Source organism: Trachurus trachurus, assembly GCF_905171665.1.
Source record: "Trachurus trachurus genome assembly, chromosome: 21".
NCBI classification, from domain to species: Eukaryota; Metazoa; Chordata; class Actinopteri; order Carangiformes; family Carangidae; genus Trachurus; species Trachurus trachurus.
In genome coordinates this window covers 31,203,312-31,231,108 of record NC_139899.1, presented here as the reverse complement: position 1 = coordinate 31,231,108, position 27,797 = coordinate 31,203,312, and the positions used below count along the sequence as shown (strand labels likewise).

Genomic DNA, 27,797 nt, shown 5'->3' with positions numbered 1-27,797 from the left:
GGCTCCGAACCAGAACCAGCACTGGAAGCAGCTCGGTGGAAAACCTTGTAGCTAGTAGCAAGCTAGTATGAAATGTTTATGCGTTGCCTGGCAACAGCCTTGTCTCCCTTCCAGTTGCAGAACTATTTCTGTTGGCGGAGCCAAATAAATGATTAAATAAACAAACAAATCATAATCTCTTGTAGTTTATTACTGTTCTAAAAATGCGCTCGTAGCACTGTTGTATAAAAGCAATATCACACTCGAGGTCGTGCTGTTGTACTGTATATCAGCACGGTGTGATTATCTGCGGCACTCGGCCTGCGGCCTCGTGCCTACGACCGAATCACAGCCGTGCTGATATACAGTACAACAGCACTCCCTCTCATGTGATATTGCTTAAATATATGAGCCTTAAAGCAGAAGTAAGTGATATATTTGTGTTAATATAAGTCTTAAATAGTTATATCTTCCGACAGCAATCACTTATATAGAGTGTTTGGTCTGAAACACGGGTCTGTCAGTCACTCTGCTCTGCTCTGAGCCGAGGAGAAAACTTTTATCGTATCCTACAGTTTTTATCCAATGAGGAGAGAGAACGGCATGCAGGGCTGTGTGTGCAGCCAAGGGACGCCGTGAATGTGGTGACGTAGGGACGAGGACTGTTATGGTGCGTTCAAGGAAACTCGTATTTTTCCGACCGTGAAGTCGTACCAGTTCGATCTGGTACGAGTTCACCGGTCGGAAGTTACGAGTGGCCGTTATAGTGACTTTCACCGGTAAAACAGGTCGGAAAAACACGAGTGGGTTGCCTGGAACGCTACAAAGTCGTAAGTTGTGACTTGAAGCTGTAATTTACGATTTCAAAAGCCTGCCTGGAACGCAGCATTAGCGAAAACGACCGGACCACTTACTTCTGCTTTAATCAACATTTCACATGAGATAATGACAATAAACCGTTTGCCATAAACACATAAAACAGATTCAAAGACTATTGTTAGCTCAACATCACCACCATGAGGCCAAACATATATGCACACTACACAGAGGCTAACATTAGCATCGCTATTAGCGTATGACAATTAGCATTTTTTCCCACATTAAATCGAACAAATTACACATGGCTAAACATATTGACATGTTGTTTACACAATACCTTGTTCCCAATTCCAGCTGGGTGCTTAACCATATGATGTAGAACCCTTTAGGAGCAGAATTATCATGCCTGACTGCACCGTTTGCCGTCTGCTTCGAGAAACGTAAAGAAAACAACAATACGGGAGCTTGTTACTTCCGGCGCCTGATCGCCAAAATAAAAGCACAGGAAGTGAATCTCTTTTTACCAGAAAGTCGTTTTTAGAGTTACTTACAGTATCAGTCTTAGTGAAACAGTGTCACTGATCTGCTTCTGTCAGGCAACAAAGATGGCGACGCCTGTGAAGGGGGAGCTGCTGCGGATTTTGAAGAATTTGGGGAGTGCAGAGCTGGAAAGCTTCCAGTGGTACCTGCAGAATGCTGACTTACTGGATGGTTTCCCTGCCATCCCAAAGTGTGAGCTGGAGGATGCAAGAAGAGAGAAAACGGTGGACTTGATGGTTGGCATGTACACTACTGAGAAAGTTCTGCAGGTGGCAAGGTTCATTCTGGAGGAGATGGGAATTAATGAAGGTCAGTCATGGGAAGTGCAGCCAGTGTTTTACCTTTGTTAAATCTCTTGGCTTTGTAACTATTTCCACACAGAGGACAAAGTCAACTGGGTCGGTCCTGCTACTCCTCATGATTAATGATTCCCTTTCCTCCAACAGGACAAGACCCGTCAACAGCAGCAGCAGCAGGTAAAGTTCAGCACCTTTTGTGAGGGGATGTAACATTTCACGGTTGTAGTCATCACCATGACTACATGAATTTAGATTCAAATATTTCTGTGTGTTAACATTCATTTACTATGACCTGTTGTTACGAGGACCTTTACCTTACTGTCCTATTACCTGTTGTTTATTCATTCAGAAGCTCTTTACAAATGCCAGCCTAAACTCAAAAACAAGCTGAAGAAGAAGTTCCAGTGTGTGTTTGAGGGCATCGCTAAAGCAGGACACCCAACCCTTCTGAACCAGATCTACACAGAGCTCTACATCACAGAGGGAGGGGCTGGAGGAGTCAATGACGAACATGAGGTCAGACAGATTGAAACAGCGTCCAGGAAACCAGCCAGACCAGAAACAACCATCAGACAAGAAGACATCTTTAAGGCCCCACCTGGAAGAGACCGACCAATCAGAAGAGTGATGACAAAGGGAGTGGCTGGCATTGGGAAAACAGTCTTAACACAGAAGTTCACTCTGGACTGGGCTGAAGACAAAACCAACCAAGACATACAGTTCACATTTCCCTTCACCTTCAGAGAGCTGAATGGGCTGAAAGAGAAAAAGTTCAGCTTGGTGGAACTTGTTCATCACTTCTTCTCTGAAACCAAAGAAGCAGGAATCTGCAGCTTTGATCAGTTCCAGGTCGTCTTCATCTTTGACGGTCTGGACGAGTGTCGACTTCCTCTGGACTTCCACAACACTGAGATCCTGACTGATGTGACAGAGTCCACCTCAGTCAATGTGCTGCTCATCAACCTCATCAGTGGGTACCTGCTTCCCTCTGCTCGCCTCTGGATAACCACACGACCTGCAGCAGCCAATCAGATCCCTCCTCACTGTGTTGACATGGTGACAGAGGTCAGAGGGTTCACTGACCCACAGAAGGAGGAGTACTTCCAGAAGAGGTTCAGAGATAAGAAGCAGGGCAGAGAGATCATCTCCCACATCAAGACATCACGAAGCCTCCACATCATGTGCCACATCCCAGTCTTCTGCTGGATCTCTGCTACAGTTCTGGAGGAGCTGTTGAAGACCAGAGAGGGAGGAAAGCTGCCCAAGACCCTGACTGAGATGTACATCCACTTCCTGGTGGTTCATCTAAAACTGAAGAAGGTCAAGTATGATGGAGGAGCTGAGACAGATCCACACTGGAGTCCAGAGAGCAGAGAGATGATTAAGTCTCTGGGAAAACTGGCTTTTGAGCAGCTGCAGAAAGGAAACCTGATCTTCTATGAATCAGACCTGACAGAGTGTGGCATCGATATCAGAGCAGCCTCAGTGTACTCAGGAGTGTTCACACAGATCTTTAAAGAGGAGAGCGGCCTGTACCAGGACAAGGTGTTCTGCTTCGTCCATCTGAGTGTTCAGGAGTTTCTGGCTGCTCTTCATGTCCATCTGACCTTCATCAACTCTGGACTCAACCTGATGTCACAACAACAAACAACCTCCAAGAAGAAGAAGAGGAGGAAGACTGAAACAACAGGAGTCAAATCTGCAGAGACAAACTTCTACCAGAGCGCTGTGGTCGAGGCCTTACAGAGTCCAAATGGACACCTGGACTTGTTCCTCCGCTTCCTCCTGGGTCTTTCACTGACGACCAATCAGAATCTCCTACGAGGTCTGATGACACAGACAGGAAGTGATTCACGGTCCAATCAGGAAACAGTCCAGTACATCAATAAGAAGATTGAAGAGACTCCCTCTGCAGAGAAAAGCATCAACCTGTTCCACTGTCTGAATGAACTGAATGATCGTTCTCTAGTGGAGGAGATCCAACGGTCCCTGAGATCAGGACGTCTCTCCACACGTGAACTGTCTCCTGGTCAGTGGTCGGCTGTGGTCTTCATCCTACTGTCATCAGAAGAAGATCTGGACGAATTTGACCTGAGGAAATACTCTGCTTCAGAGGAGGCTCTTCTGAGGCTGCTGCCAGTGGTCAAAGCCTCTAACAAAGCTCTGTAAGTGTAGAGATAGTTGCATTTATTCATCATTATATAAAAACCCTTCTGTCTTTCAACAGGACAGATAATACACTCCTTTTGTCTTTAATTCCTCGTGATCATCTCTTCAGACTGAGCAGCTGTAACCTCTCAGAGAGAAGCTGTGAAGCTCTGTCCTCAGTCCTCAGCTCCCAGTCCTCTAGTCTGAGACACCTGGACCTGAGTAACAACAACCTGCAGGACTCAGGAGTGAAGCTGCTGTCTGGTGGACTGGAGAGTCCACACTGTAGACTGGAGACTCTGGACCTGAGTAACAACGACCTGCAGGACTCAGGAGTGAAGCTGCTGTCTGGTGGACTGGAGAGTCCACACTGTAGACTGGAGACTCTCAGGTGAGGATCCATCCAGCTGTTTATCTGATGACACTTGAACACAGCAGCAGGTGTTGACAGAGGGTTCCTGTGTGTTGTTGTGTGTGTTCAGTCTGTCAGGATGTCTGGTCACAGAGGAAGGCTGTGCTTCTCTGGCCTCAGCTCTGAGCTCCAACCCCTCCCATCTGAGAGAGCTGGACCTGAGCTACAACCATCTAGGAGCCTCAGGAGTGAAGCTGCTGTCTGCTGGACTGGAGGATCCAGACTGGAGACTGGACTCTCTCAGGTATGGAGAGGCTGCTGCAGCCACACACACACACACTGTCTGATAGAGGAGGAGGAGCTGGAACATTTTCTATGGCCCCGTTCACACCTGGTCACACCTGGTATTAACATCTGTCTCAGATGATCCATGTATTGATGCCATCGGATCCCATCAGTCAGACCATATCCAGAGGTGGTGTAGGCCACAGTGAAGCTCCGCCCACTCCACTGACGTCCTCTGTCTCAGTCTGACTCGTCCCAACACAGTTTATACTGAAGCCAAAGCCTCAGAGTGTTTCAAACATGAGCTGTGCAGCTTTCATCAGTCACAGTGATGAACTACTGGGATCAGGAGTTTCTCCTCATGAAGACTTCAGTGTCTCATCATGACTCACTGTGTCATATTCAGGAGAAGAGATGTCAGTGATGAAAGCAGCTGTTGGCAGCTGTGCTCTGAGTCTCTCCAGATGTTTGGATCAGACTTTATTTCAGAGTGTATCAGGAAACATTTCAGCTGCAGCTGGTTGAACTGCTCCTGAACCAACAGAGTGTTTGACCTGAACAGTCCCAGAGACTGTAGACACCTGTTGAGTGTGGACACACTAACAACAACACAGCAACAAGAATCAAAGCATGTCCACTGCTCAGAGACATTCGTCTCCCAGCGTCTCCAACCAAGGAGGAAATAAGAGACAGAAACCAGGCGGCACCATCAGGTCTCTGTCTGGTCAGATATTGATGATCAATAATCAGCTCAGTCTCTCTGAGATCCTGATCTTGTCCTGATGAGATGTGTTGTTGTGTTGAGGAGACAGTCAATCACAGTGTGACATCCAGATGTCCTCACTGTCCAGAGGCCTGGAGCTGTCAATCAGAAGACAGTGTAGTGAACAGTGTAATAATCAGTGTTTGTGGCTGAATGTGTGTGTGACCAAACAGCTGTTTTCAGACTGTGTGTGTGCTGACTCCAGATCAGATGAAGCCACAAAGTGGCTCCTTAATGAAAGTCTCCAGCAGCTGGAGCTTCACTTCCTGTCTGAGTCCATGTGCTCTGAGCTGAGCCTGCTTCTCTCTGCTCTACAGTTTCTCTGCTTCCTCTGGACTCTGACTTCAAGTCCAGTCAAAATGTGTGGACAGGTTTGATGGAGCTCAGGACTGGTCCTGAGGACGGCTGCTTTATTCCACATGATGTGACTGATCTCAGTGAGTCAGTGTGTTGCAGCTGATCTGTGTGAAGAGCAGAGAAGAACAGAGTCATTGATCATGAGATCCTGATCCGTCCTGTCACTGTGATCAGATGGTTTCTATTAGAGCTCCTTCATCCACTCACTGCTGCTGTGGCTCCTGTGGAAACCTGCTCACAGCCTCATTCTTCAGCTTCCTGGGGAGTTTTCTTCAAACAAACACAAGTTGTGTTCACACTCAGTGTTTCTCACTAAACTCACTGTGTGTTTCACTGAGCTCTAACAAACGTGTTGAGTGTGTTTCCTTCCTCATCAAACACTGAAACCATCCACTGTTCACAGCTGCACTCTTCTTCTTTCCTGGTGCATTGTGGGATATCTGGGCTGGTCAGCTCCACCTGTTGTGTCTTCATCTTCTTTGCTGTGACGTGTGTTTGTGCAGCTTGAGAGTCAGAGAGTGAAAGTGTGTGTCTCACACTGCAGTGACATCACATGGAGAAAAGACATGATGAAGTGTTTCCTCCTGGTCTCCTCCTGCTCTGTATCATCACTAGATAAAGACTCCAGCTCCTTCTTCTCTGTGCTCAGTGTTCATCCAGACATACCAGCCTCCATGTGAACACAGTGATAAAACAGTGTGTGTGTGAGAGCCATGTAATGTCCATGTGTGCATGCTGACAGAGAAGGTGCTGCTCTGACCCCCCTCCTCCTTTCAGGGTGGAGCCTGCTGGAGTCCCATGGTTGACACCAGGTCTGAGGAAGTGTAAGTCTGTTTTTACTTTGATTCATGGAAACGAGGGATGCACATGTTGAACCGTTTAACCGTTAACTGATAACAAGAAAGAAAAGAAGAAGAAGAAGTTATTTATTTTATTAGCTCCTTGTCGTCAACTCATGGGGGTGTGTCGACACGTGCAGATTTCCACGTGCCTTCAGTCATATCTTGCGGTAAAAAGTTCCACAGGAGGACTGACAGTATGTGCAGCAGCCCCCATGAAGGAAGGTCAGACCATAAATGTAGCTACACAGACATAGATGTGAATCATCTGTAACAACAGCGCTGAAAAAAATGAAAAAATAAAAGAGGAGGCTGATGCAGCTCTCCTGCAGCTCCACAGAGGAGCTCTGCTGTTCCTTCAGTCTGGTGTTTGGCTGCACTTTGTAACAACACTTTGTAACTTTGTAAAACAGTTCTACATTGGACGATCTAACCTCCATATGAGCGATCAGCTGAGACAGAGCAGAGTGGATGTGGCACTGATCAGCTGTCACAGCGCACGTGTGTATTTAAAGGGATAGTTCAACATTCAGTCAAATTGGCCCATTGCCATAATCCCTATAGTCATAGCAGTAGGTTTGTTACCTTTTACCTCTTCCACTCCCACCCTATTTTGAAGCAAAAACGCATAAAATTCCTTCTGAATCACTTTGACTATATCCATAAATGAGGGCTTACCAGGAAGGGGACACTGTAGAGTTTCTTGTGAAAGTCAGAAACACTTCAGGTATTACTGGAACAGAGCAGTGGTCTAGTAAGTGTGCAAAGAATTTAGATTTTTTTTGTCCGCCTAAAAATTAATAAATGATTAAAAAATAAAAAACAGCCTTTGTGACTTTATCCATAAAGGTAAATGAAAGTATGCATCTGTAAGCACACTATCAATGAACACCTGGTTCAAATTTGAAGAAGATAGCACAAAGTATGACCACTCTGCAGTGTTTTTTTCATGATAAGATCCAGGCGGACATGAGAGTCAAAATGGGGAAAATAGGCTGAATCTGAATCCAAGTCAAGCAACTTATTGAGAATCAAATCACTCAAATCAATGAATCAATGAATGATTCATGATTGATTTGATTGTCAACAATTTACGATGGAATAGCCTAAGTTAAATCTGTATTTAACCATTGACCTTTCCGGAAGCTGGTAACATGAACATCCGTCTTCCTGTAACTTCAAAATAAAATCGTGAGACCGTCTGCCTCAGTTGAACACACAGCGGTTGAAACGAGGAAAAAAAAAGGAAAAAGATTTATAACGATGGTTATACTTTTGGACTGATATTTCGTGTATTCTTGCACAAAGTAAATGAGAAATGAAATAAAGACAGTGCTTAATTTGAAAAAACAAACAAATAAAAACATAATGAAGCCATAGATACCAAAAATGCCATGTTTAGTGTTGTAGTAGCCTGGGCAAGCTGAGACTGCAGAGGGGGAGGGGCTTGGGGACGCCGGCGTCCCCCGGGATTTGAAGAGGTTAATTGTCGGTGCAAGCTGTTTTTAGAACGGCGGAGCAGAGCCGTGAGCTGCTCAGAGCTACGCTACGGAGGCTCATTATGGGATTTCTTGGTTTCCCTCATCAAACTCATCAAATACACAATCCAACAACTCCACAACGCTCTGGTGGACAAGTTGTGACCTGCACATTCACCACGCTATGAGATAATAACACAACGTTACCACACAGAGTTGTTTTAGAGGGAAATTTATGCAAAACCACTGATGCACGTTGCCTTCAGGGACAGTTTTTCATCAACAGTCTCTGCATTTACCTCTAGAACAACTCTGTGTGGTAACGTTGTGTTATTATCTCATAGCGTGGTGAATGTGCAGGTCACAACTTGTCCACCAGAGCGTTGTGGAGTTGTTGGATTGTGTATCATGAGTTTGATGAGGGACACCAAGACATTCCCTTAGCCTCCATAGCAGAGCCCTGAGCAGCTCACGGCTCTGCTCCGCCGTTCTAAAAATTTCTTGCACTGACAATTAAAGGAAATGAACCTACTGCTATGACTATAGAGATTATATAGGCCAATTTGCTAAAATGTTGAACTATCCCTTTAACGGCAAAAAAAATGAATTGGAGCGTCGTAATCTTATCGGTTAACGGTTAATAATCGGTTAACGAGCGTCGGTTATCGGTCAGAAAAAAATTTCAAAATGTGCATCCCTAGCTACTGGAAACAAAGCAGCACATTCAACCATCTTCACACTGTCACATCACTGACCTCATGAGTCTTCATCAAACTGTCAATAACTGATCAATGATCAATAACTGCAGCTGTGTCTTGTTCTCTCCATCAGATTCCTGTCCACTCACAATCGACACAAACACAGTGAACAGAGAGATCAAACTGTCTGACAACAACAGGAAGGCGACATATGCGTGGGAGCATCAGTCATATCCTGATCATCCAGACAGATTTGACTGCTATTCTCAGCTGTTGTGTTCAACTGGTCTGACTGGTCGCTGCTACTGGGAGGTCGAGAGGAGAGGAAGGGTTGATATATCAGTGAGTTACAGAGGAATCAGCAGGAAAGGAAACAGTAGAGACAGTTGGTTTGGAAGGAACGATCAGTCCTGGAGTCTGACCTGCTCTGATGATGGTTACTACGTCTGGCACAATAGCAGAGAGACAACTATCTCCTCCTCCTCATCCTCCTCCTCCTCCTCCTCCTCCTCCTCCTCCTCCTCCTCCTCCTCCTCCTCCTCCTCTGTCTCTAACAGAGTAGCAGTGTATGTGGACTGTCCTGCTGGCTCTCTGTCCTTCTACAGAGTCTCCTCTGACTCACTGATCCACATCTACACCTTCAACACCACCTTCACTCAACCTCTCTATCCTGGGTTTAGGTTCTTCAGGTCCTGGTCTGGTGCCTCAGTGAGTCTGTGTTGAGTGAATCAGAGTCTCCTCCTGTCACAGAAACCTTCTCTCTGTTGAACAGACAGTTCAGTCTCTACACGTCTGTCACGTTGTCACAGGACAGAGATGAACACAGTTTAATAATGAACTCATCAGCGTCATGGTAACAGAAAAATCACTTATTATTATTGTTCTGCTGCTGCTGACTGTTATTGTTTCTCTGAATGATTTCGATGTTATGATAAAAGGTATCAGGCTACTTTCAGGACGAAGGTGGTTTCACTGCAGACTCTTATTTTGAAATGTCGGCCTGAGCTACATGAAGAGCACCGTGTCGTTCTGACTGTCAAAATAAATAAATAAAGGTTTCAACTGAAACAAAGTGGAAAAGTTAATGTATGTCAGTTAGTTTAGTTCAATTCAAACAGTGAAACACATCATGTATTATACAGATTCAAAACACACAGACTGAAATATTTCATGTCTTTATTTCTTTTAATTGTAATGAAAACTTAAAATTCAGTAAATCAAGAAACTATAATACAGTGGGGAGAGTTCACGACTGTAACCTAATGAACTCCAAACACCTGCAGAAGTTTCCTGAGCGTCGTCTCTCAGTCTGGTTCATGACCTCCATCATATTCTACTTTATTGAGATGTATCTATGATCTTTGCAACTCTGAGGGTGTTTATTTGTTATTTGTTGATTATTTGTGTATGTATAAACTATTAAAGATGAATAGAGGAAATTTCATGCAGGTTGGATTCAAACCCACGGCTGCTGCAGCAAAGTCTGAGCCTGAAGATATAAAGTTAGTATCAATATCAGTGTATTATTTTAGTTTTCTACGGTTTTAAAGTGGAAAAATATAAATGAACTTCAGTTCATCAGAATCAATAATTAAACTGTCAACAAAAAGTGAACATTATAGAAACTATACACTGTAAAACCATGGACTTATTCAGTCCTATAGGATTATAGGTCTGTTTGTCTTATTTTAATTTTTTTTTTTTCTTAAAGAAATTTTGAAAGACTTTACGTATCTTTAATTTCTCTATAGCCTATAGCTTTTATGGCACAAGCAGAGATGCACTCAACCGCTGCTCGCGGACGTTCGTGAACGGAGCCTTGCAGCACCCAATAATGTAATAATTTCCTGAAAATGTAATAACGCCTGAAAATGTAATGAAATTTGCACTTGACTCAATCGAAAATGTAATAGAACCCAATAATGTAATAACTCCAACAATAATGTAATAAAATGTCCTGACTGATATTGTAATAACATTTTTACTGATAATGTAAATACATTATTACATTATTGGGAATTTATTACATTTTCAGGAACCCTCCTGAAAATGTAATACATTCCCAGTGGGTTAAATTGCAGACCTTGAGTACCGTACAGCCATATGCACACGTGCAGATACTCAGGGACATGCAACTACATCCTGGTCTGTGGACTTACCTCCAACTTTCTCCAACTTCCCATTTCTATATTTTTGCGTCCATTAGTCCAACCTCCCATTTCTCCGATTTAAGTAACCCTAACCCTAACCATAACCATAACCGCCTCCCGCCGCCAGGAGGACGAAACTAATAATGTTTAAGATGCACAATATAAAGTCCTACCTTTAGATATACATTCAGTTTAACAGCAGCAACACTTTACAGAATGATTCATTCATGTATGATCATGAATAAAGCTGTGAAAATACAGTAAGGATCAGATTCTGCCTCACCTCTCTGTGTGTAATAAGTGACATTTTACCATTATATAATAAGATAAGATAGGATGTTACTTTATTCATCCCATGATGGGGACGTTTCCCAATATTGCAGCAGCAGACACCAATGAAAGGAAGAAAAAACACAAGAAAAATGCAATATTATAAATAAATTAAAAAAGTAATGAGGTCAGATGTATTTAGATACTGATGATCAGATTGTTCACCTCTGTCCAATATATTGGCTATAATTTTGTGGACATTTTGCATCATTGTGTTGTAGCCTACTTTTTGTGTGTCTACATATAAAACAAAATATGAGAACTGCCCTGACCTTACAACACTCGAGATGTTTCTGGGTCCATAAACCTGCTCAGGAGTCACAGGAGGCTTCTGTTGTCCAAGTAAAACTCAACAGAACGATTTGAAGGGTTGTACAGATATTTTTCATTTACAAAGAAAAAACAAATTAGAAAATATACGTTGGACATTTGACTGGATGTTAAAGTTTCGAGTTGTTTTGGTCTTGTAAGTTAATTAATTTATATGGGTTGTTTTGTTTTTTGTTGAGATAATCAAGGGTGTAGGCGTTGGGCTCTCGAAAGCAAGACCCTTTTATATATATATATATAGACACTGCCAATTTGTTGTTGTATATAGGCTACTTTTGTACATCACATTTTATTTTATTGCTATTTTATTATGTATAGTTTGTTCTTTATATTTTAATATTTTATTATGTATAGTTTGTTCTTTATATTCTTACTCTTTATATTCTTATACTATATGTTGTCATCGTCACTGTGTCTGTGTAAAGCTGCTGCTGCACTGTCATTTCCCAGCTTGGGATCAATAAAGTCTATCTATCTATCTATCTATCTATCTATCTATCTATCTATCTATCTATCTATCTATCTATCTATCTATCTATCTATCTATCTATCTATCTATCTATCTACATATATAAAAGAAGAATTATAAGGCTACGAAAACCAAACACATTTTATTTTATTGTGATTATACACTTACACAAATATATTAATGTGTAGTATATTCAGATTTTAACAATAAACCTTGACAATTATTACACACTGGACCTTTAAGTTAGGGTCAGACATAAATAAGAGTTATATTCTTCTTCCTGCTCCTTTCCAATCATAAAATATATTTATTATTTATCATATTGTATTGTTCTCTACACTTTCATGAAAGGAACAACGAGTGAACTTCCAGGTGTAACCCTAAACACAGCTAGTATGCTCTTTATTTTTTATTTTTTTTTATTTATCCCACTGTGATAGGCTTTTTAAAAAAAAATTTATTGAAGAATTATTAGTTGGGACGTACATTGTGAAATGAAGGATAAGGGGGTTACAAATAAAAAAGGAATAATGTCAACAGGTTCAGTTACATAGTATCATGACAGGCAGGAGAAGACAAAGGATAAGTACATTTTATGTTAGGCAAACAGAGGTCTATTCAAAAACATGGAAACAGAGAGAATAGTACTATGGTCTTTATGGCTTTCTTATTTTCAGATTGACTAATTAGGTTGATGTATTGTTTGATTTCGTTTTTGAAACGGTGAGTGCAAAGTATTTGATTTGTAAATTTGCGGTTGTGAATATGAGCTTTGGCTAAAAATAATATCAAATTGATTATATAACATTGGTTTAATTGGGAAGCCGTGACTGAAAAGAAACCAAACAATACATTTTGATAGTCCAAAGCAAAGTTTTTGTCGAAATGTTGACGGATAAAAGTAGTTACATTTTTCCAAAAGGATTGCAGATGAGGACATGACCAGAAAAGATGTTGAAAAGAGTTCATTAATGTCTTTTTTATATCTTTGCATAAATAAATTGGAGGGATAGATACGATGGATGAGTTTAAGGGATACTTCTTTGATTTTATTTGTGATAAAATATTTGTGACAGCCTGTCTGCTCTCAGGTCGGTCCATCGGTCAGCAGCTCTGACGTCACTCTGCGGCTGTGACGCTGCGGCAGCTTCTGCGCATGCGCCTCAGGAACAGGAAGTGTGTTACCGTTTTTCCTCCACAGCTGATGGTCGTCAGATTGTCAACACTCACACAGTTTCAGAGGCTGCTGCGACCCCCGGAGCCGCCGACCGACACACACACACACACGGTAAATACTAGGGTGTGTGTTTCCTCCCGGTAACGGCACGAGACCGACCGGGCAGGAGGGGCGTTTAGGTGTTGGACCGGAGCGTCGAAATTTAGAGCTTTAGCAAAAAAAAAAAAAGAGAGAGAGAGAGAGAAAGATCCAGTGTCGTCGATCGGTGTGTGTGTGTGTGTGTGTGTGTGTGTGTGTGTGTGTCAGTGTGTTAACGACGACGAGGGCTGCTGATCTGATAACGGTGCGTTAACGGGAGAGAGAGATCAGCTGATCCGAGTCCGAGTCCGCACCTTGCTGCACGGTGTGTGTGTGTGTGTGTGTGTGTGTGTGTGTGTGTGTGTGTGTGTGGTGTTTTGGTGCAGTGATGATCCTCAGACAGACACACACACATCAGTCCGAGCCGCAGCATCACACACTGCTCACCATGCAGGCTGCAGACACACACACACACACACACACACACACACACACACACACACACACACACACACACACACACACACACACACACACACACACACACACACACACGCATGTAGCCTATTAATTAATTCAACCATTGTTAGGAGGGGTCCGTGAACTCACCACCAAACCACCACCATCATCACCATCATCATCATCATCATCCTGCTGTTATGGATCCACTGACACTGGATCTATGTGTGTGTGTGTGTGTGTGTGTGTGTGTGTGTGTGTGTGAGATGATGAGGCATTCAGGGACAAACCGTCATTGTCAGTGTTGTTGTCCAATATGGAGGCTTGACATAGTTTCAGATTTAGACGTAGCCTATAAATACTAAACACAAATGTTGTATTATAATGAGCCGCTCCTCCTCCTTATAGTTGTTATGGTTATATGGACGTTGTGTTGTTTTTCTGGCTGTAACTAAACTAACAAGTCTAACCAGTAGGCCTCATTAATCAGTTAATTTCTTTGTATTAATTAGTTTTAGAGATGTAGAGAAGCAGCTCTGTCGGCGAGTTTATCAAAATACTAAACACAAATCTTGTTTTGTAATGATCCGCTCCTCAATGTATCTATCTATCGCTTTTATAGTTAAATGTTAAAAGTTGTGTTGTTTTTCAGGCTGTAACTAACAAGTCTAATCACTATTGATACATTTTGATTGATTATTTCACTGATTAATCAATCATTTTCTTATGTCTGTGAGATATTCTGCTTCATTTAGATGTTTTATTCTACCCACCGCCAGGCCCTAGAGTCAAACGTGTTGAGTTCACTGACACAAACTGTGCGTTTTCTGTTCATTTTTCTGTGATTCACTCCATCAGTTCATTGTTGTTGTAGTTGTTGCCATAGATTTCCACTGTGTGACGTCAGATGAGTGTTTTGATTTGATCTCTGTTAGCCCCGGTCCACAGGTCACTCACTACTGTTGTGTCCAGATAAAAACCTGCAGGACTGATCTTCAGACTGGAGGAGGAGGAGAGGGGGTTGTTGTCTGCTGTGAATGATGTCATCTCTCACTTCCCCCTCGTGCAGATAAAACCACGGCGAGAAGAAGAAGACGAAGGTGAAGACGTGGTCAGCGAGGCCCGACTGCGTTGGAGGTAGGGAATCGGGATGTCACCATTACTTGGTACTTACTCGGTATTAAACGCCACAGTTAATGAATCGTAAGGATTCCTAAATACCGCCGCTTTCCAATGAACTGGTCCAACTATCTGGTGTGGAGACCAGTCTCAGCCTGGTCAGATGCGAAAATGAACTGATGAAGCCTCTTGGATGAGAAGTGAAACGTCTTCCTAGACAAATAACCAAGTCCAGCTGCTTTCGATTTAGAATTCCTTTGAGATACTATGACGTGGACAAATGAGAATATGCACCGGCTTATGTTGTGAAATTAATTAAAGCAGAAGTAAGCAGAATATTTGTGTTAATATAAGTCTGAAATAGTTGTATCTTCCGATGACAATCACTTCTATAGAGTGTTTGGTCTGAAACACGGGTCTGTCAGTCACTCTGCTCTGCTCTGAGCCGAGGAGAAAACTTTCCTTGTATCCTACAACCTTTATCCAATGAGGAGAGAGAACGGCATAAAGGGGCAGTCCTCTCTGTGTGTGCAGCCAAGGGATGCGCGTGAATGTGGTGACGTAGGGACGAGGACCAATAGATCCATGACGAGGGCGGGGGCTGCTAACTCCATCTGCTGACAAGACGTTATGGTGCGTTCAAGGCAGCCCGTAACTCGTGTTTTTCCGACCTGTGAAGTCGTACCAGTTCGATCTGGTACGAGTTCACCGGTCGGAAGTTACGAGTGGCCGTTACAGTGACTTTCACAGGTAAAACAGGTCGGAGAAACACGAGTGGGTTGCCTGGAACGCTACAAAGTCGTAAGTCGTGACTTGAAGCTGTAATTTACGGTTTCAAAAGCCTGCCTGGAACGCAGCATTCGCAAAAACGACCGGATCGCTTACTTCTGCTTTAAAATATTTGTGTAAAAATTTGTAATGTAATTATATTTTGACTGTATTTGATTTTACACATTCATATGTTGTGAAATTAATTAATGCATAATAATCATGATAATCGTAATACCGTGATTATTTCTCTTACAATAATCGTACCAAGAAAATCTATTAACGTGACGTCACTAGCTGTGAATGATGTCGTCTCTCACTTCCTCCCTGTGCAGATAAAACCACGGAGAAGGTGAAGACGTGGTCAGCGAGGCCCGACTGCGTTGGACGACTCTGTGACTGACTGACTGACTTCCCCCCCCGCCCCCCGGAGGAGGAGGAGGAGGCCCAGCCCCCCCCCCAGCCCCCTCACCCCCCCACAGCCGCCGGTATGAGCTCCAGAGGGAGCGGCGGCCGCACCAACGGCACGCTGCCCCAGACCAAGATCTGCCAGTTCAAACTGGTTCTGCTGGGCGACATGGCCGTGGGCAAGTCCAGCCTGGTGCTGCGCTTCGTCAAGGGACAGTTCGACGAGTTCCAGGAGACGACTATCGGAGGTGAGAGGAGAGACGAGGAAGGTTGGTTGCTATAGGAAACCATAAGCCAACATTTTTTTTTCGTGTCTTGCCTCACTCCCGAGTCCATGACCAGCAGATAGACACCATCAGTGGCGGCTGGTGGTGAAATTAGTTTGGTGGGCTAATAAAAAATGTATACCCATTATGGTTAACACACTATACTATAGTAGCTAAAAGTTACATCCCATCTGACTGGCACAAAAGTAGGCTATAGCAACTAACTAGGCCTACACACTGCATTAAGTAGAAGGGTCTAGTCCAGGGGTTTTCAAAGTGTGAGAGAGTGAGCCCCCCTTAATGAAAAATAAACAGCTGTGTGCCCCCCCCCCCCCCCCCCCAAAAAAAAAAAAAGAGAGAAGAGAATTAAACATAGCCTATTTATTATCAGTTACTATGACCAAAACAATATTTGATTCATTAAACATAAATTGGTCTTTCCTGTGGGATTTGTTTGATTTACAAGCTTGTTTCTCAGCATATATTAATTATCATGACAACATAGCACTGACGAATAAACCTAAACATTGATACAGAACTCTGTAACACACTCATCACACAAGCAGCTTCATGCTCTCCCTGTGTGATCATGGGAAGCAGACAGTCTGAGGTTGAATGCACCGATGACACTGTGACAGGTCTCTGTATGTCTTGACCACATTTTTTTTTTTAGGAGCTCTGGTAGATTGCAGCTTTATGCGGGAGGACACGCGGTGCTACTGCTGATCCAATGTATTTATCTGAGCTTGGTCACTGTGAGAGGCACCGGGTCGCTTTGAGCTGCGTTCTGTTAGATCCCCGGTATTGCCCCTGTAAAGAAAGGCCTATTAGACCAGCTCTCAGTTTAAAGGGTAAGTTCTTAAGTTCTAACGGTCATGGACCAGAGTAGAATTTCTAAAGAATGTTTAAGCTGGTGATGAGGAAACTCGCCTAGCATCTAACTGCCTTCGTCCTGACGTCTGTCACTAGCCACTAGTTCTGATAGAGCAGTCCCCCACCCAGAAGTAGTAACCCGGCACGGCACGCCTGTTAACGGCAGCTTTCCTCTTTGATCCTTGCACTTGTTATTGGCTAGGTTTAATTTAACGGTTTGGAAAAACAACCCTAGGGACCTGTTTATCTTTTGAAGTGAACACAAAACTAGATTAACCTTTAAGAGTCTTAAAGATGTTGTGCACACTATGGCTTAGCTTCTTACGATCATGAACAGCATAACAGTAATATTTGAATTAAAACCTCAGACAAAAAGATGAGGATAACAGTTCTCTTGTCTTTTAGGTTGAATATTTATTGCAGGAATTTAGCAGTGACAAAGCAGCATCAGAGCATAAAACAAAAATCGAAAAATAATTAAAACCAATTCTTACCCTATCGATCAACCCTACCTCTGATGAATAGTTGCCCGATTTACGATTTTGGTAGGATACAGGCTTCGGCTGGCCAGTCACGAATTTCCTGAACCCTTTCTGCTGGGGTGATGTTTAGGGCTGAGAACCCCTTAGAGCGGAACAGCCAACCCCGATAGCAGGGAGTGTGGGGATCACCTGAGACCAAATTACTGAGTGCAGTCTTTTCGGTTGACGGCTAAGTTCTATAAATGCACCAGTTCTCGGGGTCCTCGCAGGAGTAGGGTCTGACTAGCTCTCTCTCGCACCCAGTCCCGACGCACACTCCTCGACTTCTAGTCGGATTACCTTTTTATAGGCCCAGAGCAGCCAACAACTCTCCTGCATCATGGGACAATTTCTCCATCATTCTGCACCGGTACTTGCCTTATTTTGTCAATGTGTACTTCCCTATCTTTAACCCCTGCCACCTTTACTCTCCTGACCTGCCTCAGCCTGTCTCCCGGACACGTCACCGGTTCCTCATTACCCTAACCTTTGTCTGACTCATCCTACTTCCCCTTTTAACAGATTACAGCAACTATTCCATCAGTTCAGGTTTCATAATACTTTCCCCTAGTTACATTTAGCAAAAATAATTTCCTTTAATCATAATACCATAACCATATCAAAAATCACAGCATACATCTGAAGGCTGAGCTCGGGACCCTCAACTATCCTCGACAGTTCATATGAAGTTATAGCTGACGCAGATTCCTTTTCTAACCAGAATAGTTCCACAGCCGACGTGGTGCTACATTCAGCCGAGGCCAGCTGAGCTCCTCTCTCCCTGCAACACAGTCTCTCTGATCACTTGCATTGCGGCACCTTGGGCGTCAGTGCACAACGCGAAAGGGCCCTGACCAAGCGTCAGTTTATAACGCGTCGGGAGTCGAGCATAATCACAGTCTGTGTGTTACAAGATCGTGTTTTATCATATAGTATAATATATATAATTGCAAACTATAGGCTACTGCAAAAACATTAATCATTTAGCCCTATGTGCAAGTGACATGTAGCCTAACTCATCTTTTGTTTGAATGTTTTCAGTTTTTCTTTTTTTCTTTTTCTCATGTCGCGCCTCCCCTCAAACTCTCTGGCGCCCCCCAAGGGAGGCGCGCCTCACACTTTGAAAACCCCTGGTCTAGTCAAAAAAATTGTTATCTCGTGTTATCTCACACACTCACTCACACATAGCCTACACACACACAGTTTCTCTCTCTCTCTCTCACACACACACAGTTTCTCTCTCTCTCTCTCTCTCTCTCTCTCTCTCTCTCTCTCTCTCTCTCTCTCTCTCTCACACACACACACACACACACGCACGCTCGCACGCACACAAACACACACAGAGTCACACACGACGATAATGCTCAATCAATAAAAATTTTTTTTTTTAAAAGACGATTTGCTTATAGCTCATATCGACGGCCTTTCTGGTGCTCCTGGTGAGTTTAGAAACTTTCGTTCGTGTTAGCAAAGACAGTTTAGAACAGTAAAGTAATGCTACCTGTGATGCTAGCGCCTAGCGCCGCTGTTTCCTGTCTTCTCCCTCCCACAACAACACAACTTTTCCTCCGGTTCCTGTCATTGGTCTGAGAACAGCGGTGTTGGGCTAAATGAAATTAGCCCCAATGACAAGTAAACCAAGGTGATGACGCCTGTCAATCATTGACCCTGTATCAGCTCCCTGCTGATTGGTCAGAACCGATCGGCCTGTGGGCTGAATGAAATTAGCCCCAACAATCGGTAAATGGCGAGGGCGGGACCTGGCACCTGTCAATCATCCACAGTCGGAAAATGAATGAGAGCAGACTCGGTGAGCTCGGGCTGATTAAAATTAGCCCATTTAGAGATATCCTGTGTTTTTCTTGAAACTATTTGATACTGTTGCCACTTCGGATTCCACTAAGACAACAATCTTTTGTATGTTATTTAGAAAATATTTTTTCTCATCTTTTGTTGTGTAATGCAGGGAGGGCTTAGCCCCACTAGCCCATTGATACCAGCCGTCACTGGACACCATCCTTTCGACTGTGCGTGCAGTAACAAGGGAGATAGAGCCGTATCGCCCGTAATTAGCTTAGCTCAAACACTGGAAGTGTATGGGTAGTGTTAGCCTGCCTCCACCTAAAGTTGCTAATTAGCTTAGCTCAAACACTGGAAGTGTATGGGTAGTGTTAGCCTGCCTCCTACCCGAGACGAAATCAGCAGTCAGAAGCTGATTTCATTTTAGCTCTAAACTCTGTAAATATATCACTTTATCCACATTTCAAACATGTTTAGGTGAGAAAGTAGCCGTTTAGATCAGCAGTGTGTCGTTAATTTGTCTAAATACCTGCTGTTTACAATTTTGTTTGGACGAATTCGGCGCTACTCAAGCTAGCTGTTGTGACCAACGTACTTCCGGTTACTTTCACAAAATAAAACACCCGTTGCCCTTTACATACAGAAAACCATGATATAATTTGTGCTTTTACTTTGAAATAGGAAGCTAACCTACCCTTGATGTAGCTAGCTTGAACCAAAATAAACTGTCTTTGCTTGAACCCTCCGTTTTGACCGATCTCGTCCCGTTACCGGCATTTGACCGCTCAAGATGCCTTACCGGAGAGTTTTGTCAGCTCTGAGACGAAGATCGGCCCGCCGGTTTCCTTTTAGAGTTGCTGAAGAGTTTCTCTGATGACTTTAGGTGGAGGCAGGCTAACACTACCTATACACTTCCAGTGTTTGAGCTAAGCTAATTAGCGACTTTAGGTGGAGGCAGGCTAACACTACCTATACACTTCCAGTGTTTGAGCTAAGCTAATTACTGGCGATACAGCTCTATCTCCCTTGTTACTGCACGCACAGTCGAAAGGATGGTGTCTATCTGCTGGTCATGGACTCGGGAGGGAGGCAAGACACGAAAAAAAAAATGTTGGCGTATCCCTTTAGAGCCTCTGGAAACATGACTTTAGATAGTAAAGTGTTATATCTATTGATCAGCCCTGAGACGGCTACTGAGGAAGAAACATCTGATAATAAAGTGTCTGAGACCGCTCATATTAACAAGAGGACGCGTCTGCAGGGACAAGGTCCAATCCACACCGGAAGTCGGTCTTCTTCGTGTTTATTATTATTATTGTATAGTATTGTGATCTACCTAAAGTTTACAACCAAACCTAAGTTTTCAATCCACCATAAAATGAGAATTAAAAAAAGTATATTAAAGTAGATAGTCGAGATTTAAACTGAATAGGTATAAAAGATCTCATGTATTATTTTATTCACCGCTCCGTACCGGTCATCTCTACCCATGGGCTATATATATATATATATATATATATATATATATATACAGGGTCCAAAACTAACTTTTTCACTTACCAGCCAAGTTCATTTTTTTACCAGCCAGGCAGATATTTTACCAGCCAACCAACTAAAAATTGCGTTTAAGTGCTGTCATTATTATTTAATGTGTCATTTGGGTCTTATATGCGATTCTCAATCAATATTTTAGTAGTATTCACTAATACTAGCAATTAGGGGTGTGCAAAGCATCCGGTATTTGTATTTGTTGAGGGGGGGAAAGTATTTCTATTTGTATTTGTGTTCGAGTAAAATTCAAAATGTAAAAATCCATTTTTTTTGAGATACACTTCTAATTCTAATCCATTATGAATCCCACCACCACCTGCTGAACAGACAGAACATAAACAAATGAACTATCATTAGTTCAAAAATCTCTCTCTCTCTTACAGTTGTTTAGGATTGTGTGTGGTGTTTTTAATCATATTTTTTTTTAAAGAATAATAATTAGTTTAAAAAATATTTTTATCAGTAATTTCTTTTTTTCAATTACTAGACATTTAAGGCGACCCCATCTGAATTCTATGCGACCCCACATGGGGTCCTGATCCCAAGGTTGAAAAACACTGCTCTACTGTCTTTCCTGTCTGCTCTCAGAGTGTGTGTGTGTGGGGGGTAATGTAGTGTTGATTCTCTCTCTCTCACACACACACACACGCGCACACAAACAAACAGGCGCGCGCACGCACACACACACACATGTTCTCAGCGGTGAGGTCCGACCAGAGCGATTGACGTGTGTCCAACCAACCCAATCAGACGCGCGGGTTCGGAGTCCGGACCGAGAATTAAAAGTTGGACCGCGCTGGTCCGTGCTATCAGCACCCGTGTGTCGGGCCGCCTCTGGTTTTAATTAATACGGGGATAAACAGTCAGCGCCACGGTCACCGGAGCTGATCACTGCCCTATAAGAAGCAATGAGAGCATTTTTTTTTTACCGGGCGCGCTAAACCACACAAACGGGTACGACAGTAACAACAGTTATCCACCTCGACGCTGTGAATGACGGCGTGACGCGCTTACCTGACCAAAGATCGTCTCTGCTGGAAAGACACATTACTCTGTCAGAAAACAACATACCAGCATCGTTCTCCACCAGTAACGAAAGAATGCAATTTTCGTCTGTAAAAAATAACTCGCCAGAGTGGCGAGTGGTCTTAAAAATTTACCAGCCAGAGACAAAATCTACCCGTAATTGGCGAGTGGCGAGTGTTAGTTTTGGACCCTGTATATATATATGTATATGTATATGTATATATATATATATATATATATATATATATATATATATATATATATATATATATATATATATATATATATATATATATATATACTGTATATATATATATTAAACCAAGTGGATTATCTCAGAGCTTTATTGTCGCTCCAGGGGAAATTAGATTTGCAGTGACAGTTCAACTGACACGACAACAACAAATAGACAAACAGTGACAATGTTTGTGAACAATGTTAAACCGAGTAAGAATAGAAGTATAAAAGATGCCACAAGAGCAGTGAGGATTATGCACATTGATTGCATGTGGGACAGAGGAAAGTTTATACTATTTGTTGGTGCCGTAGGGAGTTTATATGTCAGAGAAATGAATTCCTCCAACAACAGGTGATCAAAGCTAGACAGGACGGACCGAGCCGTCTGGAAGACTCGTTATGGAGATTAAAACATCTGGTTATTTTGCATGAAGTGACAATTAATATATTATATTATGTAAATAATATATAAACTTTGCACAAGAAGATTTGGCACATTTTTCATGGGTGCAACCCAGATACTTAGCTCTGCTGCTCAACCCACAAATGCATGTTCCTTACAAGTGTGGCACCGTTTAAAAGGGTAATAAACAGGCTTTCCAACGCTATCAGACTTATTTCCAAGAAGCATTGTTACAGCAAAGAAATAATCTACCAAACACAAATTTACTTACGTTTTGTGCAAAGTTTATATATAAATAAGGCAAGAAAAAGCACAACTTCTGGTATAGATTGGACCGATGGCGTCGCTCGTGTCCCTGCAGTCTATTAACCTTCCTCCTGATGTTGTGTTGTATTTAAACGGACTCGTTCCTTCTTGCAGGTGTTTGGAGACGACACCGTGGGCGTGGCTCTGGAGGACATCCAGGCTCACGACTTCGGGAAGGTCGGCGAGGTGCAGATCACCAAGGACGACACGCTGCTGCTGCGAGGCGGCGGCAGCGCGGCCGAGGTGGACAAGCGCGCGGCGGAGATCGTGGAGCAGCTGGAGAGCACCACCAGCGACTACGAGAAGGAGAAGCTCAACGAGCGTCTGGCCAAGCTGTCGGACGGCGTCGCTGTGCTCAAGGTGCGAACCGAGCAGGACGGGAAGGAAACGGTTGATGACACATCGGGTGTTTTGTTTGTGTTTCCTCTGAGAATAAAGTTGGGATTCAATCGTTTTTCCTCTTTCAGATCGGAGGAACCAGCGACGTGGAGGTGAATGAGAAGAAGGACCGCGTGACGGACGCTCTGAACGCCACACGGGCGGCGGTGGAGGAGGGCATCGTCCCCGGTGGAGGCTGCGCTCTGCTGCGCTGCATCCCATCACTGGACACCATCAAACCAGCCAACAACGACCAGAAGATCGGTCAGTGAACCTCAGACAATAACTGTCTGACAAAATGTTGAACTATCCCTTTAAGTATTTAAAAACCCTTTGCACAGATTACATTACAGCATGTTATTAAATTGTCCCATTGCCATAATCCCTATAGTCATAGCAGTAGGTTCGTTGCCTTTAATTGTCGGTGCAAGCTGTTTTTAGAACGGCGGAGCAGAGCCGTGAGCTGCTCAGAGCTACGCTACGGAGGCTCATTATGGGATTTCTTGGTTTCCCTCATCAAATACACAATCCAACAACTCCACAACACTCTGGTGGACAAGTTGTGACCTGCACATTCACCACGCTATGAGATAATAACACAACGTTACCACACAGAGTTGTTTTAGAGGGAAATTCATTCAAAACCGCTGATGTACGTTGCCTTCAGGGACAGTTTTTCATCAAGCAGTCTCTGTATTTCCCTCTACAACAACTCTGTGTGGTAACGTTGTGTTATTATCTCATAGCGTGGTGAATGTGCAGGTCACAACTTGTCCACCAGAGCGTTGTGGAGTTGTTGGATTGTGTATTTGATGAGTTTGATGAGGGAAACCAAGAAATCCCATGAGCCTCCGTAGCGTAGCTCTGAGCAGCTCACGGCTCTGCTCCGCCGTTCTAAAAACAGCTTGCACCGACAATTAAAGGCAACGAACCTACTGCTATGACTATAGGATTACGGCTAATTTGCCAAAATGTTGAACTATCCCTTTAAACTGTGACTGTAAACCGTGAACACCTTCAGATTGTTCCAACCAGCAGCTGTTTGTTCATCTCTCTCTGTTCCACCTCGTGTCCAGGTGTGGACATCATCCGCCGGGCGCTGCGTATCCCGTCCATGACCATCGCTAAGAACGCCGGCGTGGAGGGATCTCTGGTGGTGGAGAAGATCCTGCAGGAAGCGGCGGAGATCGGCTACGACGCCATGCTGGGGGAGTACGTCAACATGGTGGAGAAGGGCATCATCGACCCCACCAAGGTACAGAGTCTATCAGAGATGTAGATGAAGCTTGTGAACGCTGCCACCTGCTGGTCGGAGGGGAGCACACTGCAAAAACTCACATATCTTACCAAGAATATTTGTCTTATTTCTAGTCAAAATGTCATTTCTAGTCAAAACAAATCTCATTATACTTAAAATAAGACTCATCACATTAAAAAGTAGCTTGTTTTTAGACACTTTTTACTTCATTCAAGCAGATTTTCACTTGAAATAAGTAGAAAAATCTGATAGTGGAACAAGTTTTTCTTCCTTATTACAAGCACAAAAAAAACTTCCTTTCTCTGGCAGATTTTTCTACTTATTTCAAGTGAAAATTAGTTTGAAACAAGTGAAAATGATCTAAAAACAAGTAAATTTTTAGGTGATGAGTCTTATTTAAAGTGGAAAGAGATTAGTTTTGACTAGAAATGAGACATTTTGACAAGAAATTAGACAAATATTCTTGGAAAGATTTTGAGTTTTTGCAGTGTAGGTGAAAAGTCCTCTGTGGAAAATGTCCAAATTAATTTTTACATTTGGCGCCGTAAGTTTAAATGAACTTGACTCGGTGAGAGGCTGTGATGTGGAAATGATCATTTGTTGATATTAAATGATGTGAATGAAGAAGAGGAGACGATATCAGATCAATCATCACTTCTATAAAACACAAATGGATCAATACAACCTTGAGACTTCCTGCAGGACTGTTGCAGGATCGTATCAGTAACAGATACATAGAATAATGTCAGAGAAATAATCACAGTATCAGGATTATTATGCATGAATTAGTTTCACAATCAATCAAATATAGTCAAAATATTACAAAATATTTGAAGTATCTATTAATATAGGACCAATTATTAATCTTTCAGGGGAACAGTTTGATATATTGAAGTCATTAATTGTCATCTATACCAAATGTTTAAGTTTATTTTAATCTTTTTTTTTCTAATACAAATGAGACACTGACATTAAAATTCCTACCAGTTCAGTGCTACGTTGGGTAAATTGTCATTAATATAATTTAACGAACAAAAACAAACTTCAACATGCGGTTGTTGTGTAACTTTTAGAGCTGCAACAATTAATTGATTAATTGAACAATAATCTGTTATTAAATTAATCATCAACTATTCTGATAATCTAATAATCAGTTTGAGTAGTTTTTTTTAAAGAAAAAAAGTCCAAATTCTCTGATTTCAGCTTCTTCAATGTGAATATCTATGGTTTCTTTGTTCCTTTACGACAAAAAACTAAGTCTCTCTTTGGTTTGTGGACAAAACAAGACATTTGAGGACGTCGTTGAGACATTTTTAAACATTTTATTGACCAAACAACTAATCGATTAATCGTTTAAATAATTGACAGATTAATCGATAATGAAAATAACCGTTAGTTGCAGCCCTAGTAACTTTGTTTTTGTTCGTGTGAGTTACGCTGATCTACCTCTCTGGTTCTGACATCATCTTTTTTGCAAAATGACAGTATTAATTGTAATATCTCTGACTAGCCGTGAGAAGCTTCTGCTCCGTAATAAAACGTTATAAATCAAACGTATTGACCTCCTGTCCGTCTGCTACAGGTGGTGAGGACGGCGCTGTTGGACGCCGCAGGAGTCGCCTCGCTGCTCTCCACCGCCGAGGCCGTCGTCACGGAGATCCCCAAGGAGGAGAAGGAGATGGGCGGGGGCATGGGCGGCATGGGGGGAATGGGCGGCATGGGCGGCATGGGCGGAGGCATGGGTTTCTAAAGCCGCTCGTCCTGAAGCCGTTTCACTGTACAGACTTAAGAGGCAGAGCGGCGCCGGGGGAGGCTGAGGAACAACAACTACAACTACAACAATGACGACAACGATGACAACTAAACAAACCCTCCAACTCCCTGCAGCCCCCTCCTGCTCCAGCTCTGCCCACACTGACTTGGCCACGAGTCTGTTGGAGCTGCCCACGCTGTGTTTATATCGTCGTTACAACGTCTCTGGAGGAGCAGCGAGTCCTCCGACCCCCGGTCCGGCCGGCGTCGGAGGAGACCGGTTACTACATCAGAAGAACCTCCAGCGGCTCTGCTCATCTAAAAACAACCCTACATCTTCAAAAAAACTCATAGTTCCTCTCATGTAAAAACAACGCTCACACAGGTGACGCCACTGATCTCTGTAGTAAAGTCATTCAAGAGGTCGTATTGATGCTCTGTGTTACTGAACAGGGCCGGTACCAGAGAAGCCAGAAATGTGTCTGTCCTTTTATTTTTTGTCTTTGTAGCTTTTTGTTAATTCATTTTGTTTGTTTTTTTATATATATATATACATGTCATCTTCATCTGTCATGGTTTTTCCCCCTCTGCTTGAAATGATGTGGGCTTAAAATCTGTCATTTGAGTTAATTAAACTAGTTTTCTTTCAGAGCCTGAGCATTTTTTTCTGTGTCTGAAGTGACATTATGTTTGAGGAAAGATCGAGTGCCTACAGAGTCTGAGAGTCACCTGTTGAAAACAACATTAAAGTTTAATGTTTACTGAGACGTCTGGAGCTTCTGAAGCCTTTTACAGTTGTTTTCATGCAGCGTTGAGTTTTCTTTTTCTTTTCTCTCCATCAGCTTTGACGTCACTGATTAATTAATTAATTAATTTCACATTAAATGGTTGATTGTATACGAGGCTGGAGGAGGAGTTTGGACCGTTCAAGGTCTTGGCTAACGAAGAGAAAATGTGAAAACCTGTGGCGTCCTGGTGCTGCTGTAACTACGAGTCCAACTACAGACCATCTGTCACTTAACATGAAAATCAAGAGTGTGGTGTCTCTGTTCCACAGAAATACATTATTCCTTTACAGTATAGCTGTGATCATTCAACTTGTTTTGTACAATGTAAACAATTAATGGTGATTATTTCTTTTCTTCTTTTTTTTTTAATTTAATAAATTCAATTGTTCGGATGTTTCGTTGTTTACTCAGCCTCTTTTTACCTCAGCAGGGTCAAAGACGGTTTAGAAACCTAGACGCTCCGTTCTGAGACAGTTTCCTGTCTCTGTGTCCCATGGGATTCTCTGTGACTCCGCCCCCTTTAGGAGACCAGCAGACCGTGACTCCGCCCCCTTTAGGAGACCAGCAGGCCGTAACTCCGCCCCCTTTAGGAGACCAGAAGACCGTGACTCCGCCCCCTTTAGGAGACCAGCAGCAGACCGTGACTCCGCCCCCTTTAGGAGACCAGCAGGCCGTGACTCCGCCCCCTTTAGGAGACCAGCAGACCATGCCAAGGCAAAGTGCACAGCTGTTAATGTGTGAAAGGAACTTGAGTTGTGATGATGACAGATTATAGTTTTGGATTACTTTCACA

The 27,797-nt window shown here is 43.0% G+C and overlaps 2 protein-coding genes across 2 annotated transcripts in view; both read left to right on the top strand.

Annotated features, from left to right (window-relative positions):
* LOC311004857 (uncharacterized protein) overlaps positions 1 to 27,797 on the top strand; it is a 340,983-nt gene that overhangs the window by 260,705 nt on the left and 52,481 nt on the right. The window lies entirely within an intron of this gene.
* Positions 1,404 to 27,356, top strand: LOC311004700 (uncharacterized protein; the record flags this gene model as incomplete). Its single annotated transcript, XM_083996872.1, has 13 exons — positions 1,404 to 1,647; positions 1,785 to 1,814; positions 1,987 to 3,802; positions 3,916 to 4,094; positions 4,276 to 4,441; positions 6,320 to 6,366; positions 8,691 to 9,265; positions 14,620 to 14,687; positions 16,030 to 16,093; positions 22,943 to 23,188; positions 23,296 to 23,470; positions 24,283 to 24,461; positions 26,047 to 27,356. 13 exons carry the CDS (start codon positions 1,404 to 1,406, stop codon positions 26,212 to 26,214), a joined length of 3,957 nt encoding a protein of 1,318 aa, XP_083852998.1. The 3' UTR covers positions 26,215 to 27,356.